The 17,629-nt window shown below is 42.5% G+C and overlaps 1 protein-coding gene across 2 annotated transcripts; it reads left to right on the top strand.

Moving 5' to 3' along the window:
- Positions 1-599: 599 nt before the first annotated feature.
- Positions 600-17,551, top strand: xylt2 (xylosyltransferase II). Of its 2 annotated transcripts, none has more exons than XM_085156815.1 (11): positions 600-779; positions 5,046-5,547; positions 6,292-6,467; positions 8,072-8,274; positions 9,357-9,437; positions 9,783-9,999; positions 10,388-10,564; positions 11,229-11,485; positions 11,584-11,779; positions 13,298-13,631; positions 15,057-17,551. In XM_085156815.1, exons 1-11 carry the CDS (start codon positions 648-650, stop codon positions 15,377-15,379), a joined length of 2,598 nt encoding a protein of 865 aa, XP_085012941.1. In that variant the 5' UTR covers positions 600-647; the 3' UTR covers positions 15,380-17,551. The 2 variants fall into 2 exon arrangements, with proteins under 2 accessions (XP_085012941.1, XP_085012942.1); XM_085156816.1 differs by lacking the exon at positions 600-779 and adding an exon at positions 793-1,020.
- The last annotated feature ends 78 nt before the right edge of the window (positions 17,552-17,629 follow it).

The following is a 17,629-nucleotide window of genomic DNA, read 5'->3' as shown; positions in this document are numbered from 1 at the left end:
TAAAAAAAAAAGAAAAAAAAGGGGGGGGGGGGGGTGTCATATGAGCTCTAGGACCTGTTGGGGATGTAAATGTCTGACTTATGTTTTTGCAGTAACTCAACCCAAATGAACACCTATGGTGGATTCATTTCTGAATCAAAGCACCAAATGAGGGAACATGTTTTGGGGAAAACTGGGCTCCAGTGTAAAGGTTGACCTCCTGAAACTTGAATCTCAATGCTAACTGGAGATGCTATGAAGGGTAGTTTATGTTAGATTTTCCTTTAATATGTCACCTGTCAGTGTCATGTTATGTCTGAACCTGGAAGTTGAAGGAAAATATAATGCCTATTTTTATTTATTCTTTTATTTTGTTTCTGATACCATTACACTGATGTTGAAGAAATAAATAAAAAAATAGAAAATGAATTAAAAAAAAGAACGTTTACTTATTTAATTTTATTTCAGGCCATTGGAAATATAAAAAACTAATGCGAGTGAACGCTATAAAATACAGTCAAATAAACAAATAATAATAATTATTATTATAAGCAGTTCTAATCGTCTTTATAACTTTTTCCAGCAAACCGTGATGTTGAGCGACCCCGCGTGGGCGCGCCGCTCAGAATGAGCCCTGCACGCGCTCCCAGTCAACCGGAGTCGGAAAAATGGTGGCCAGCGTTCGAGTGCAGAAGCTGCTCCGACGATATAAACTAGCGATTGCCGCCGCATTAACTATCCTCCTGATTCAAGGGCTTGTGGTATGGAGTCTGAGAAGTCTGGAAGAAGGCGAGGCAGAGGTGAGGAACCGATCCTCCGGGTGTATTTGGCGTGACAGCTATTCGCTTTGGTTTAATTGTAGAGCTAGCCGTTAGCACTTAGCCCCCTATGAGTTATAGCTGATGTTAGCTGTTAGCAGTTGGGGAAGAGCGCTGCTCCCAAACATTTCAGCACAACGGACCAGCCCTGTCCAGCCCTCCTACTTACCTACCTGCCTGCGTGTCTGTCTGTTCCTCAGTCTCTCATTGACCACACTACCTGGTGAGAAAGTATTCGTTGCTAGACTGTCACAGCCATGAAACCAGAGGAGTAGTTAAGTGGTAGTTAACTTGTTTAAGGAACAGCGGTGAGCTTGGGTACCACCGCTCATGTTTATTTCTTTTGGAAACCATGGCGTTGTTAAAATGTGATGAAAAACAGACGGAGGGGAATATCTAAGACGAATAGTATGCTATGAAGTAATGTAAGTTTGAGGGAGCATGAGAACAGACTGGTGATTCATTGATCCCAAACACTTCATCAGTGTGAGCAGGACCGCCTTCATGTAGTAGTTCCAGGATGACTTGGATCTCTTTTGTTTTATGTTTCCTACTTATTTATATCAACCTGTGGACTGTGATGTGCTTGTGGCTGTTCTGTGACTTTCAATTAGCAATGAGTCATACCAAAACATACAGGGGAGTATAAATGCAAGAGAAAAGTTCAGCAGAGAGCTGCCTCTCCTACATACCACTGAAACCGTTTCTTCGACAGTAGCCAAGTCTTGTGTGGGAATTTTATCCCTGCGTCTCCCTGGCACACCTGGAGTGCGCTACCTTGAGGCAGTTTCTGTTCCAGTTCTCCCTCTAAGTCAGGTAACCTGAGCTGTTAACATAGATAGGGGAACCATGCGTGTACAGGACTCATTTTTTGAGGCACACCAGTGATGATGGAGCCACAGGAATGCACACTGAAAACTGAGGTGGGAGCCCTGCCAGCTCACCATAGTGATGTATCAAGCAATGGGGTTGTGTAATATTTTTTCCAATATGGATAGATTGAAGTTCTGTGCCTGGCAAGGTTTAAGGCAGGCAACAGATGTAACAGTGGCCGAGCGGGAGGGGAGGGAAAGATGTTTGGCTGTTCCTTCAGAAAAAGGGAAAAAGATGGGTCATTACTCTGTGGACAGTAGCCTCTGTTTGCCAAGGAAATGATTTGCTGCTGACCACTTCAGTTTAAACCATGAGCTAATCGGTCAGATGGTGATGCTAGACTAAATAAATAAATCATTTCCTTTAAATGCAGCAAGTGAGTCAACTTTTCTTGCTGAAGTGATTTTGAGAGAGGCTCCGGCTTTCATCACCTGTTTCTGTTTGCTGTTCCATCAGTTGTATTCATGCTTAAACATGCCTCAGCAAAGATAAGAGAAATGTCTGCAGGGCTGTGGTTTTCTGTCTTTAAATGCAGCTCTTCTGTGTTTCTAAATGAGCAGAAGTGCACACTACTTTATAGAAGCTCAACTGCACCTCGGGGTTGCTGTTGAGTGTCTCAGGTGAAAGCATAATGGCCTTAAAGTTAAAAGGTGTGCAGGTGGATGGGAAAAGAGCTGCACTGGTTGTTTGCTTCACTGTTAATCAGATTTATTTATTGACTGTTTTTAATCTTTGGGGCCTGAAGTTGTGGCACTACCACTCAGCACAAATGTCAGCTCTATATGCAGCTATGTTGGCAGACATCTATGCAAATGTCAGCATTTGGTCTCTGCATGTTTGCACTCTCGCAGATGCAGAATCAAATTTCTGACTTGAGCGTGCACATTAATCATCACTTCACCTCTGAACGGTCTCCCCGTGCTCAGCCTTATCTTGCATCTGCTCTAATCAGCGTCTGGCAGTGCATGTGTGAACACGGTCACATGCGTTATATTAAATCCCTTGGGCAGAAGAGCGAAAGGATTGCGAGGACAGAAGAAGACATGACGCTTGTCATCCTCGTATCACCCTCTGTACGCCCGGGTTCTCCTGCAGAGCTGAGTGCTCGCTGCTGCTGCTGCAGCTTCACGCTTCAGCAGATGGCAACGCTGATATGGTTTCACTCGACTTTAATTGGAAAGTAAAGAGGCTGCCTGGCTTGCCTTTGAATCAATACATTTTTTTTGACATGATGGCGTTAATTAAAAGCTGTGAACACAAGTGATAAGGAAAATTGAAATGTTAGCCCGTGCTGCGTGCTTGGCTTTCTGCACAAAAACATGTCACCTGGCAGCTGAAAACTAAGGAGCTTTCTTATGAATGTTTGCTGGCAAACATGCTTGTTGTTATCATCCCACTAATGTTTTTATTTATTTTTTTTTTTTAATTGAATTTTACAGGAATTTGATTTTCAGAACAAAAAGTTTTTGTTGCCATTTTTACATATTTATGCCGTATTAATGGCACATTTTGCAGCTGTGGCGTTTTGCATCAAATACAATTTTGTTTATGAAAAGGTCAGAAATGGCAAAAAAAGGATAAATCTTTGTTAAGTAAGGCAACATGGGTAGTCACTCTCTAAGGCCTATTCTGAGTTAGTGTCGTGCAGCTGGTCAGACCACAGATTTCCTCCCAGTACTTCCACAGAAGCTGAGGTTGTGTTTCGTTTGGCCTTTGAGTGTTGTGAAATTGACATAGACGTTACTAAAGCACCCGCTCTTACACCGATTAAAGGAAGCAAAGCTTTCTTGATGAGTTGACATGTATGGTGTCATAATTTCTCAGAAAGATGGCAAGGTTCCTTAAATGCATATAAGCATCTTCCAGTAGGTTTGCACTGCACTGACTGCCGTGTAAGTTTACTTCACAATCCCTCTTACTGTATTGGATTTGAGACTGCAGTTGGCAGCCAGTAGCTGACTTTGCTTTATTGGTTGGCAGCTGGTGTGTTGGCCATGTATTATCTGGCTCCTCGTCCCACCGCACAGGCCCGGTCCATCTTCTGTTCCCACAATCTCTGGGCTGTCGGGGTGCCAGCGGTGTGAGGCGAATGAGCGGGCCCACGTTTTACCATAACTTCTGACAGAGGCAGAACACTCTCAGCCCACTCGCTCTTCTTCTTTCTCTTCTCCAAATGAATATTTTGAAGGGACTTTTTATATGAACCAGTAATTTAGTGTGCCAAAACTATGATGTTATTTGGCTAGAAGATTTAAAATGGCTTAAACTGTGTGCGTGTATGTGTGTTTCCCTCCAAAAAAATCCTCTGCCTTTATTTTTCGAGGTGTGATTTCTACTCCAGTGAGACTGATTCACTCCAAGTTTTTGCTTTGAAACCGAGCCTTAGATGTAAAACTTAAACTGGGTCCTCTTTCGTTTTGATACAACATCAGTTTAGATGATAACACACTATTCTCTATGATGCATTCTTTTGTTTTGTTTTTTGCACTTGAGGAAAGAGACCTTTCTAGCTTTCATTAGTGTTTACATAATTTTCCTGCTGGGGAAAACGGGCAGCTCTGCACCTGCCCCCAAGCTGATCTTTCCCTTTTATGTTGACATTTTCACAAAAGTATAACTATATGACAAACACTGGGTGGACTTAACATTTGGAGATTTTACAGCCAGAGACTGCAGCAGTGGGACACTTCACTGATTTTATTATGTGAAAGCATTTATAAGAAGGTCTTATCTTGACATTTTAAGGAAGCTCTCAAGCCTTGGTTTAATTTTTAAGAGGTTACAGTCAAACACTATCAAAGTTAGTGCTTTACAGATTTTTTTTATAATAAACTAAAATGATAGAATATAGTTGTTAATTTGTCACAAAATCCCCCTGAGCTCTGTGAGATAATTTTAGCACTAAAGTGCAAGTAAATTTGCCAAATTGTCACTTCTTAATGTGTGTATGAAGGGGCTGTAAACATGTGACCTACTTGCATGTGTGTGCATTTTTCCTGCCTGTGATTTTGGCCAGAGGGAGGAAACTCAGGTCAGTACAGTGAATCACTGGAATCATGTGTGACTGTCCACTTTTTGCAGATTAGCTCCATAAAAAGGCAGAGGCTCAGCTAAAAATAACCCAGATCGGCAGAATGAAAAAAAACAAAAGCAAGTAAACACATCCTTCCCTCTGGGGCTCTGTCTACTGCTGCCCTAGTCGAGGTCTTTGTTTACCTTATGTGTCATTTCTGTGGATTCATTATGATTCATTATGACTCCAAAGAAATAACGCCTCCTCTCAGTAGTGGTTGTCCAAGATATTCTTATGGAATGACTGGCAACAGAGCAGGATTTAAAATATGTCTCATGTGTCTGCTCTCTCGCTTTCCTCAGAGAAAACTAAGACAGTCTAAGCTGCCTGACCACGACAACCAGGACCCCAAGAAAGACAACGCACAGAATTCATTGTCGGGGAGAAACAAGGGAAGCAATGGTGCCAGTGCACTGAGGAAAGGGAGCAGCCGCCGTGGAGGGAAGCCCAACATCAGGCTGAAGACCCCCCAGGAACGGGGAATGACAGGGGTTGGAGTAGATGGTGTAGTCCCCCACGATCTCTCCAGCAGCCGTAACCTTAGCGAGATCCGCAGCGGCCCAGACGGGGCAGGCAAGTTACCTGCTGCTGCCATACCAGGAGAGCCAGGCAGCGTGGACGGGGCGCACCAAGCCCCCAACAGTGACTTTGTGCCTAAATGTGATATCATAGGAAAAGATGCGCTGTCTGCTCTGCACCGCGCCGCGTCACAGCAGTGCAGACAGGAGATTGCCAACATCGTGTGCCAGCATCAGGCTGGGCAGCTCATGCCAGAGTCACTCCCTCAGTTCTGCCCTCAGCTTGGTGAGAACCCGCTAAAGTTTGCATGTGTGTTTATAATCGCTTGTAGTCTACAAACTTCAACGTGAAAGGAGATGAATGTAAAAAATGAACAAAATGACACTTTTTGACATTTACTGTAATTTTTAACTCACCAGTGCATTTTCAGTCAAGACATTCTTCGTTGCCAAATTTCCTTGACAGTTATAGGATAATTTTGTTTTATAGATTTTGTTATTTTTCAGTCTAACAGTGTTGTAGCTGTTACAGTTTTCTTTGGTACATAATTAAAAATGTACTAAATTCAAATACTAAAAACAAAAAGATTTGACCCACTATGATAAACTCAACAAATAGCTGTTTCGTGTCCTTAACTCAGAAGAATTTTTCCATCTTTTGCCCATTGCTATGCTTAGTTTTAGGGTTATACATTATAGATCGGCAAATGTCTCTGATTATATAGCCACATTTAGGGAACTTGTTTGCAACTGCAGTATAATGCAGGGGTTGCACTGGGCCAAAAGAGTCAACCCACGCCTCTGGCTCAGTTGTGCCATTACTGTAAATGCAGCTTGCAGTGTTGCTGAGTTGGACACTTTGTCAAAAAAGAAAGTAAAAGAAAACCCTTTTAGATTTTGAATACTTCAGAGATGTAACATGGTAAAATTAAATCTCTTTCAATCCATTAATAGTGCCTGTTAAACAGCTAGCTTAGAGGTGCCCCCAAGCCTACTGAGTCAGTTATATTTGTCTGTCCTGTTGGGACAGGTGTGTCACACCCAGTTCAGGCTGTTGGTGAGCTGGAAGACGGCCTATCCGAAGTGGAGAACCCCATCAGGGTGGCTTTCGTTCTGATGGTCCACGGCCGTGCTGTACGGCAGCTCAAACGTCTCATCAAAGCCATTTATCACCGTGACCACTATTACTACATCCATGTGGATAAGGTAATTACAGAGCTTCAACTGCCATGCTGTCTCTTTAGACAGTATTATTTTTGGTGCTTAAATATTATATTAAACAGTATGCGTTTGGTGCACTCACAGATGCTTTTCCCAGTTAGATCTTCTTGCATTATGAAGGTTAAATTTATCCCACGGGTCTCACAGTGTAGTAAAGGGGATTAGCCTGGATAGAGCAAAGTGTGGTTATTCTTAGGGGCTGGATTTAGTGGAGGAAAGGTCTGCTGTCATGTGCAGCCGGAAGGCAAAAGACAAATGCACGGCTGGTACTGAGGCAGGGACCTCAGGTGTGTTGAGCAGAGACAGCAGAGAAACAGGTGCCTGTTCTCAGTGCACCTGTGTTGCCGGAAAGGTTGTGGAGACGTAGGGAGTTGCTCTGTTCTGCTGCCAAGGGACGGCAGAGCAGCTCACCGGAGGCAATGATGGATAAGACGTCAGTAGGACAATCACACCACAGACACAGTCTTAGATACTTTGCTTGCCTAACCTCATCCATCTCAGAGGCAAAAGCCTGTTTGAGAGATGAGGCTGTAAAACAGGTCAGGTTTGTCCTAGAAAATGTCTGCCAACTGCTCTGCTCCCTCTTATCCTGTCCTCTTCTTCTCCTGTTTAAAGGCGAGCTACTCTTTTACCATTCGTTCTCCTATTTTCTAATTTCTGCAAAAAAACTGTATACCCTTTTCATACTATACAATCTTTTTGTCCTCTTTTAAATATACAAGACAGAATCGATACCCTTTGTTCATGCTTTGCTAAACACAATTGGACTTTGTGTCCCCAAACAGTCACTTTCGAAGTGTCTGTGTCTCCCTAAACTGCCCATTTATTGCTTCACAACGTTTATTAGCTGTCCTTATTTGTGAACAAGCCCCTTGTTAATTAGGTTATAATTAATCCATTTAAGTTCCAAGTAGAAATAATAAAAAGAATTGTTGAACCTTCAGTTGTACAGCCTGTACATACTTATAGTTATAGCATATTCATAACATACTTCATACCGTGTACATATTACATACCGTAATAGACCCATTTCTGTAATATACATATTATGTAATAGATACTTACATATCTATATTATTGCTAATATATATTGTAATATATCTATATCATGGCTAAAGCACTTCTGAATTCTATTCTATTGTTGGTTTCTTGCATATTTCAGACACTTGCAGTGGTCACATGTTCACTCACTCAATTTTTAATACCGCTGCATAAAGCTTGGCAGCTCAGCAGCCTCTATTTCTTCCTTTAATCCCCACACTGTGGTTTGTTCCAGACTATCTTTTAAGCTCAGTTCATTTATTTTTGTCTCACCTGCAGTCACCTAAAGGAGGAACAGCCAGCAACAGAAACTAATTTTGATTCTTCCACTATCGTCATTATGACCCTCAGCACAGAGCACCATGTGGCTGTTGTTCTTCTCAGATCAAATTCTCTTTCAACACGAGCCAGTTTTGTGTGATGGTCTTGGCACAGTGGCAGCTGCAGCTCTGTGAGAACAAAGCTAAAAGTAGATTATGCTTTTGTTTCAGAAGCAGCCTCTCCTCATTTAACTCTTTAACTGACTTTTGGTTTTAAAACTCTGACAGCGGTCTGGCTACATGCATCGGGAGGTCCTGCAGATAGCCCAGCAGTACCCAAATGTGAGAGCCACGCCATGGCGCATGGTCACCATCTGGGGAGGAGCCAGCCTTCTCAAAGCCTACCTACGCAGCATGCAGGATCTGCTCTCCATGCTGGACTGGAAGTGGGATTTTTTCATCAATCTCAGTGCCACAGACTTTCCAACTAGGTTGGTCACACATATACACAGAAATAAACTCAACAGCTAATCTTTGCTGTTAGATCATGGCAGAAAATGTTAAATATGTTTGTTGCACTTTACCTAAGGTGTACATTCACTCCCACATTTGAGCCTAAATCCATTCAGTGCAAGATTTTTAAAAAAAGATGCTTTGAGTTTAGATGGGTTACTGAAGAGGGGACATAGATATGAGGCAGGAGTTGCTCAGTGAATCTCAGGCCAAGTGAAAAAAAAGAGGATTAGACAGATTGTCAATGAACCTCTGCCACAGAGGGTCATGGGAGATCAGGATGGTCATAAACTGTATAAATTCAAGCTTTTACCTGAAGCCCTAGTAATGCCCAAAGCTGTCTTTGACTCTCTCGCCCTCTTGCTATCAGTTCAGTGTCCTGCCATCAAAAGCAGTGCTGAGACGTGTGGGTGTGTAGTGAAACATTGCAGCATGGTGTTGCTTCTGCTCCTGTTAAAAGAAACTTAACAGTTGGTTACACCACTTATCTTTCATAATCCCAAACAGAAGAGGGTGTCTTGAGCTATTTTCATGCTATTTGTCACAGTGAAGTTTATTTTAGAGCTAAATAAAGCATTTTAGTGTGCACTACCTCTTCAACCTACTTTGTGTTTGTTGTATTCCCTCAAAGTTTGTATCTTGAGCCATTTTTCATTATTTTTGAATGCCTCTTTCCCTTTCGCAAAACTACACCTACAATTACGGCGCTTTTTACAGCAACATTAAAAAGAAACTTAACAGTTGGCAGATAAGAGAATCTAGTGGCAGCTTCAAATGAATTATTTTGGGCATGAATCAGTTTTGGCTGGCTTGTTTCTGGGGCAGCTTTGAACCCCTAACAAAGCAGCTGTTAGTCCACCTGAACCATCTCAAGGGGAAAGGCTTGCTTGGATACACACAGAAAGACAATGTTTTCTGTAGTGTGTCCAGAGTAGTTTATTTCAGCTAGCAGAATACTCATAACACAGTCCAAAGAACCCTGTAGATGGCCCTTTTTTTGCTCTCCTGCTTCAACATAACCCTTCCTCCTTTCAATTCTCACCATAATGCCCTCCTGCAGGACCAATGATGAACTGGTGGCTTTCCTGTCGCTGCACAGAGATAAGAACTTTCTCAAGTCCCATGGGAGAGAGAATGCCCGGTGAGTTTGCTACATAAAGGCAGCACAGTCTGCAAATACTGACATCGGGATGGCATTTTGACTTATAATAAATTACATTTGACACACCTTTTAATACTACAGAAAAACTGTAACTGAACAATCTTAATGAATGAAATCACAAAAAGTTGCTCTATAAATTCTCAGCAAATAGAAGTGTATTTAAATATTGCTGCAGATACAGGTGAGCTGGGGAGCAAAGAGCTCTGTCAGATCCATTATTTAATGCAGTGTTACAGTTGTTTATCATTTACTGCGATAAATGGTGCAAATACCTTCACTCGTGTCTCTTCCACCCATCATTTTCAGCTGTGTCCTGTGTTCCAGGTTTATTAAGAAGCAGGGCCTTGACCGTCTCTTCCACGAGTGTGACAACCACATGTGGCGTCTAGGCGAGCGCAACATCCCCGAAGGCCTGGAGGTCTCAGGCGGCTCCGATTGGTTTGCACTCACCCGCCGTTTTGTGGAATACGTCATCAACTCCCAGGACGAGCTTGTGTCGGGGCTGAAGCAGTTCTATTCCTACGCTCTGCTTCCTGCTGAGGTAAGCGAGCTGTAGGCAGTCTGTTTATCTCCCGTTGTTGAGACAGTTTCATATACAAGCCTGTCTCAGGCTCGTCGTCCCCTGCCAAATCAGAAGAGCCTAGCAGCAGAGATAATGTAATACTTTAAGCTTTCTGGCACAGCGTGCAGCAGAAGTGCAAGATGAGAGGAGGCTTCGCTATATTTTATTTGTGTAGTTTGGTCTCAGAAGAGTTGTGTGTTCACCGCTATAGAGCTGTGACCTTTTTGTAATTTAGACTGTGGTTAGAAACAGTTTGTACGTATATTTGATGGTTTACACAAGCTTAATTTGGACACAACACTTGGCCACACTCTGTTTTCTCACACAGTGAAGAAATAACGTACCTACTCCTACCCTTTCTTCCCAGTCTTTCTTCCACACAGTGCTCGGGAACAGTCTCATGTGTGACACCCTGGTGGACAATAACCTGCGCGTCACCAACTGGAACCGTAAGCTGGGCTGTAAATGTCAGTACAAGCACATTGTTGACTGGTGTGGCTGCTCTCCCAACGATTTTAAACCACAAGACCTCGTTCGAATCCAGGTGAGTTCAACAGAGGATGCCACTTTAAAAAAAAAAAAAAAAAAAAAACAGGGCTGGGTGATATAGACAGAAGCCATATACACTCAGTGGCCACTTTGTTAGGCACACTTTGCTAGTACTAGGTTATGTTTAAAAACATTTTAAGTATTTCTTTCTGATTAATTGTTTCACTTGGGAAAATGTTTTCATTCAGTGATAGTCTGTGAGGTTCTGATTCAGTCAGTATATTATCTTCAGTAGATGACAAAACACATTTTAGCCACCTAAAAGAATTGCATATGAGGAATGGTGTGTTTAGATTATTTTCTCTGCCAACAGGTAAAGCTATGTCAAACAAAGAAATGATTCTAATGACAAAAACATGAATGGAAATTGTTCCCTCAATCAATTAGTTTGTATTACCATCTGGCTCCTGGTTCTTTGGGGTTAGTTCTGACTGCAAGCAAGGAAAGGCACACAAAGTAGACTAATGAGCCCTGTTTCTGTAAGATGGGAAATCACTGTTTTTGTCAACAGAGTCCGGTGGTTTTGAAAAAGCACAAGGGCAGAGCTGCAGATACTTTACAGAAGAAGGGCTTTATTTAATGCTAAATCAAACTGACTTTAACTAAATTCTAATTCTTTGTCAAATATGTTTTTGCTATTTTCTCTTCCTCATCCACAGCAACTGACCCGTCCAACATTCTTTGCCCGCAAGTTTGAGTCCTCGGTGAACCAGGAGGCCATAGACATCCTGGACACTCACCTGTATGGCCAGTATGCTCCAGGAACTGTTGCTATCAAGGCATATTGGGAGAGCCTGTTTGAACAGCTGGACGGCGTGGGCTCTCTCAGTGACGTGGCCTTCACAGCCTACTTGTCATTCTTTCGCCTGGGCCTGAAGAGTTTGGTGACTGCTCAGAGCAATGTGGAGGCCTGCAGGTGGAGAGTCTGTTCTGTTTTGCTTTGTTATTGTCACTAACACAGCACATAAGCTATTTTCTTTGTCATGTTTAATTTATCTATTTTTTTTCTCCCAGGTTTGAACCAGTAGGCTTCCCTCTATCTGTGCATGTATACTTTTATGATGACCGTTTCCAAGGGTACCTGGTTCGCCAAGAAGTCCAGGCAGTGGAGTCAAAGGCCAGGGAGACTTTGGAGATGTGGGCAGTGCCTCAGGCTACACTCGTCCTTGAGAAGAACCTTAAAGAATTTGAAAGGCTCAAGAATCTGGAAGTAAGCACTCTTTAGGTTTTTTTTGTACAAACTTTCAAGATCAAGACAACTGCAACATGAGGAAGATTTTCTAGCTGATATCTAAAAATTAGGGTGGCTGTATCAGGTGTGATCTGACAAAAGCTAAACTGAAGTTTAATTAGTTTAACAAAAAGTATGTTAATACTGGATGAAATGAATATTCACTCGCCTTCTTCAAACAGAAGGGAGTGGGTCTCTTTTGTAGTGTTGTTGTATTATGTGTTACGTCCCTCTGCAGCCCCTAATCATCCCAATGTTTTCAGCTGGTGCTAATTGGCCACACCTAGTCAGGTGTGGATAAAAGCATACCTTAGGCAAGCTTCCTGGGGGAGCTCACTTGCCTTTGCGGCACCAGCCATTTTAGCCAACCTGCTATGCATTTTAGGATTTAAAACCTCTTCTCACTAACACTCTGGTATTCATCTCCTTTTTTATGTTGCGGCTTTGAGCCGGGTCGTAACATAAGGCTTTAATCCACAAGGTTCAGTAAAGCAAGCATACTAGTGACCACCCACAAAACGGAGAGCTATGGCCACACAACAATCACATCAAGGGTTGCTCAGCACCCCTCAGTGTTATTGCCGTCACCTGGCCAACAACACTCACAAGTGAGCCAACAAAAGTAGCCATATTCCCCACAACACTAAAGGTCACAGCACAAAACACTCACCTCACAAGGATCTCATTAGCATCCATCAACACTGACATATGCACACACAGCATACATTATGCCAACTTAAAAACGGCCTACCTGCCTCAGGCACAAGACCATAATTATTGAATGGTCTCAAACCTCCTGCCAAGTTTGCTGCCACTAATTTACTATGCGCAACTCCCAACCTAAAATGCTAAAAACAATAAAACTTTACCTGTCTAGTCTTCAGTGGTGTACCGGACTCGAGGCAACTTTAAACGCGAACTCGAGAGCAGGCAGCAGACCAGAGATATAGTCTTCTACCAAACTCTGAAGCCTACCCCCCCCCCCCAGGATAACCACCAAACACAATAAACTAAAACAACAAACAAGTGCTTCAATGGAAGGGCAGCACAGCCACCCAGCTGAAACACACTTACTAAAGGGACGTAGCTCAACCACAGTGAACACCTTCACTCACCCACTTAAAAGCAATACAAAAAACTGATATTCAGTCTCCACAAAAATGTCCAAAGATCCCGGACAAGCCCCCGCTTATGTTACGACCCGGCTCAAAGCTGCAACATAAAAAAGGAGATGAATACCAGAGTGTTAGTGAGAAGAGGTTTTAAATCCTAACATGCAGCGCAGGTTGGCTAAAATGGCTGGTGCTACCAAGGCAAAGGCAAGTGAGCTCCCCCAGGAAGCTTGCCTAAGATGGTTTTATCCACACCTGACTAGGTGTGGCCAATAAGCACCAGCTGAAAACATTGAGATGATTAGGGGCTGCAGAGGGACGTAACATATGTCACATAAATTTTTTAAAATATTTTTTAAAAAATGACTTTTTTTGTTATCCTAAGATCGGCACAGAGTGGGATCCCAAAGAGAGGATCTTCCGTAACTTTGGTGGGGTGATCGGCCCTTTGGATGAACCTCTGGCAGTCCAGAAGTGGGCACGTGGTCCGAATCTCACCGCCACTATTGTGTGGGTCGACCCGGCTTTGGTGGTGGCGGCATCTTATGACATTACAGTGGATTTGGATGCAGAGTACACACACTACAAACCGCCACTGCAGCACCCCCTGCGGCCGGGCACCTGGACGGTACGGGTGTTAAAACAATGGGAGCGTGTGGCAGAAGTTCACTTTCTTGTCATGCCATTAACTTTTAATAACAAGGAGCCACTACGCAAAGGTGAGACATGTATTTATAGCTCTTTGTTTTCATTTTTAATTTGAAAAGATAAGGCTGATGTTATTCTTTATTTCGCTTTCTTTGACAGAATCACATGATGAAACACCAAATCAGTCAAGCACTACATTTTCCCTAAATACTTGTTCAGTCCTGTCTGTCGCAATCACAGGGCGTCTCCGTGCCCTTTAAAAGTCTTGAACTTCAAATGTTTTCAGTCATGTCATTCCAACATTTTGTGACACACCATTTCAGGCTTTCACACAGAAGTTAAAGCCATACTGTTGTTCAGTCTGCTGTAATTGGTAAATGTAAGTGGATGGGTATCAGGTGAATGCATTTATTTTTGCTTCTTTATAGTTTGTCTGGTTTTGTGAATGCAAATGGTTAACAGTAACAGCAAGTTTTTGTTTATGTCCGCAAACATCTTAAGAATCCCTGAGGCCCAATTGGAAGATGATGCAGCTGAAGATGATAGAGAAGGAGGCCTTGCTAGTTTTACAGTTCCACTTTTAAATAGCTGTCCCAATCAGTACTCTATGGAAAAGAGAGCATGCAGGTTTAATGACAGAAGCTTTTCTAATACTGATTGTTATTGGTGAATAAAGCCAGTCACCAAAAGAGCATGCTGTGCTGAAAGTATTTTTCAGGACATTATATTTTTGTTTTGTTTTCACATTATTAAAACCAATTTCCTAATATTTAAATATGTGTTTTTAGGTAAACGATGTCAGCACCCATAACGCTATTTATTGGGTGTTTTCCTGCCCCTTTATTTATTTAATTTATTTTTTAATGCTCATTTATCATACCAGTCCATACTGATATATCGGCAAGAAACTAATGTTGGCTATTAAATTCTCTGATTCTCTACTTTCCACTATTTTAAACCAATATTATTGCATCAACTTAAAAAGTGTGATTTTCACCTTTGATTTCTGTTTCCAGTATGCTTTATTTGAAAAAAAAAAAAAGGCAATATAAAGGTTTTAAGAAGTGGATGCACCCCTTAAAGTGCCCAAAACTTCTCTCTCTTGCGCGCGCGCACACACACACACACACACACACACACACACACACACACACACACACACACACACACACACACACACACACACACACACACTGTATGGTGTTGCCTACAAGCTTCATCAGCTACAGTAAATAAACTACAATGCTGGTGTGTGCTGTAATCAATGACCATGTCTACCTGGGCAAACATGACATCGGCTATGTCAGACTGCACAGTTGATGGTGTTCATTGTTAGTCTTAATCTTTGCATTGGATTTATTGGGAATAAAAACATGCAGAATGTTCCCAGGTGTACATTAGTGCGTGGTGCTTGATCAGTAAAATCTGCAAACTTTGGTGGATTTTTCAGAAACTCATGTCATCTTCTTCTGATTTTCTTTCTCCTTCTGTTCTAGAAGAGGACAGCTGGCTTCATGCAGGACCTCCAGGGAACTTGTACCTGGAGCAGAGCTTCCAGCAGCTGAGCTCAGTGCTTAAACTGCCTCCCCAAGAACCTGCCATGCAGGTGGCCCAGCGTAATGCCCAGTTGGTGGGCCAGGCCCTTGATGCATGGGTGGACACTTCTGTTGAGTCCTTCTGGGTTATCGGCGACTTGTGTGCAACACAGACTTCCTCATGCCCAGCTTTGGGGTCTTGTTCCAAGACTGCCTGGAGCTCCTTGTCCCCAGACCCTAAATCTGATATGGGCCCAGTGAAAAGCGATGGGCGGATCAGGTAGCCCTCAGAGAAGAGAGACTGCAGACGTGCAGAGAAAACCGGAGACTGCTAGGAGACCTGTGTGAACCAGGACGTCTCCGAGGTCGGCTAAGAGCTCAAGGGCACATAAGCAACGATAAGGAATCTTCCTCCACCGAGGAGCCGCGTCTTTCTCAGCGACACAGTAATACAGGCTTGAAAGACAAGAGCATGACTGCTGGAAATTTGCACATAGGAAACTGCAAGCACCTAGACTTGTAGCACCGCTTACTGAATGGGTACGCGGATGCCGGGTGTAACGAGTTGTTTAAGCTGTCGCACAGGTTTGCAGTCATGATCCGTCTGTGCCGGAGTTTCTTTAAGAAGTGTTCAGGCGCACAGTTTTCCTGCACTTTGGTAGAATCAACAGGCTCCGTGCCGTGCTCCGTCTTCTTTTCGAGGGAGAATCAAACCTGTGAATCATGTTATTGTGCTTATTTTAAAGCATTATTATGTAAGCATTAAGGAACAGATAGATGAAGTGCACTTTACTGTAAGACTTTGGTTTTACACAGAGGTCACTAGGTTACAATGTGAAGACTAGAAGGTAACGGTTAAGGTCATTTCTTTCTTTCTTTTTTACAACAGGAACAAACTGCCACTCCCTGTTGCACAGACACATAAAATACTTAGACTGTAACACAGAGAAGGAAGAGTAGTAAAGAGAGTGGGGCTCTTGTGTATCCTTAGGAGTCTTATGCTTTTTAAAAATATAATATTTGTGTCATTTTTCACATTTTGTTTGTTAATTCGCAGAACTAGCTGCTAAATTGAGTTAAATTTTCTGTTGTTGCAAAAAAAAGGCTCTGAGCTAAACGTCTGGTCTAAGGAAGTGCCTAGACTGCTGGTGCAGATAGCGAGGATGCATTCAGTTTCTCTGAGCTCATCTTTGTAATACGAACAACAGACGGTGGACCTTAAGTCAGGACTTTTAGTTCCGCTGTTTGGCCTGTCAGGATTTCTTATCCACTCTGCTAAAGCGACTTTACTGAGCTGAAGGAAATGTGGGTAAAAATAACGTTTATTCAGATTACTCTCGGCCCACTGGGAGCATTGAAACCACTCTGTTTATATGTTAGCTCAGCATGTAGGCTGGAAATGGGAAGAAGCGGGCAAAAGCCAAGACACTCTACGTCTGAAATGCAGCTGTTTGTTTGTTTTGTTTGTTTTTTAAACAACAATGTCAATGGAAGAGAATTCATACTGTTTTACCCGTCGGGACCTGTAAGGCCCTCGTGTCTGTACCCTGGCTACTCCGTGCCAGGTGTCAACCAAGGTACAGGACGTATAACCCCACCATAACACTAACGACTGTCACTTGTTGTCAGTCTTCTCTCTGTGTAAGCTTGCTTACTCTGCAGTTCTCCAAAATCTCAAAGTTCTCTTAAATGCAAGGTTTTTAGATCACACACCTGCCGTGTATCTGTTTGTATGCAGTATTGTCACGACGCGTTCACATTTAATTTGTTAAGGTGAATTTAATTTCAACTTTTTGAATTTTGTATGTTTTCTTTTTTTTGTTTTTTGTTTTTCTTTTTGAGTCCACCGACCCAGAGCGGTCACGAGTGTATCGTCCATTTGTTTCAGTGTGATCGAGACTCTAAGATGCCTTTATGTCACAAAGCTGAATTGTTTACTACGGGATGAAAGCTTCCACAGATGTGCAATCAATGCCTTTTCAGATGATAGTGAAACCCATGTCTGTGCTTTGGTTTGTTTGATTTCTTTTTTACTCCAACGTTACGTGTTTGTTAAGTAACAGTTGGCCACCGTGTGAGTTTTAAGTGACCTTGTTTACCTCGATCAGTACAGTTGCTTCAGTGAAGCCCCAGTTTTATTGGGATAAGGGAGCAGATGAATGGGTGTGACAGATGTTATTTTTCTATCCTGTTTGGGAGGAATTATGTTTGTTGTCTGTTTATCTCTCAGCACTCTAAACTATTAGAGCTGCTCTCCAATCGTGTTACATTTGTCCAGCTGTTCAGCATCATTTGATACAGACCTTTATTGTTTTTGGTGGGTGGGAAGTTGAGGTCTCCCTCCGTGCCGCTGTGATATGCAGCAGCTCGGCTGGTGAGTCATCCAGAGCTCTTATCTGGAAAAAGCTCATAGGACAGATCTGACTGATGACTCAATAAAATAAAACAAAACAAAATTAAGATGTTTCCTTATTTTCATTCTTAACATGCCTTTGAATCAGGTGGAAATAGAGAGGAAATGCTTCTTATTTGAA

Source organism: Neolamprologus multifasciatus, chromosome 4 (assembly GCF_963576455.1).
Source record: "Neolamprologus multifasciatus chromosome 4, fNeoMul1.2, whole genome shotgun sequence".
NCBI classification, from domain to species: domain Eukaryota; kingdom Metazoa; phylum Chordata; class Actinopteri; order Cichliformes; family Cichlidae; genus Neolamprologus; species Neolamprologus multifasciatus.
Note: the sequence above shows the minus strand (reverse complement) of the source record. Positions and strands in the feature narration are given on the sequence as shown.

Coding starts and splice junctions, on each gene's coding strand:
- xylt2 (XM_085156815.1), top strand. CDS start 648: ATGGTGGCCAGCGTTCGAGTGCAGAAGCTGCTCCGACGATATAAACTA. Junction 780..5,045: donor TGGAAGAAGGCGAGGCAGAG/GTGAGGAACCGA, acceptor CGCTTTCCTCAG/AGAAAACTAAGACAGTCTAA. Junction 10,565..11,228: donor AAGACCTCGTTCGAATCCAG/GTGAGTTCAACA, acceptor CCTCATCCACAG/CAACTGACCCGTCCAACATT.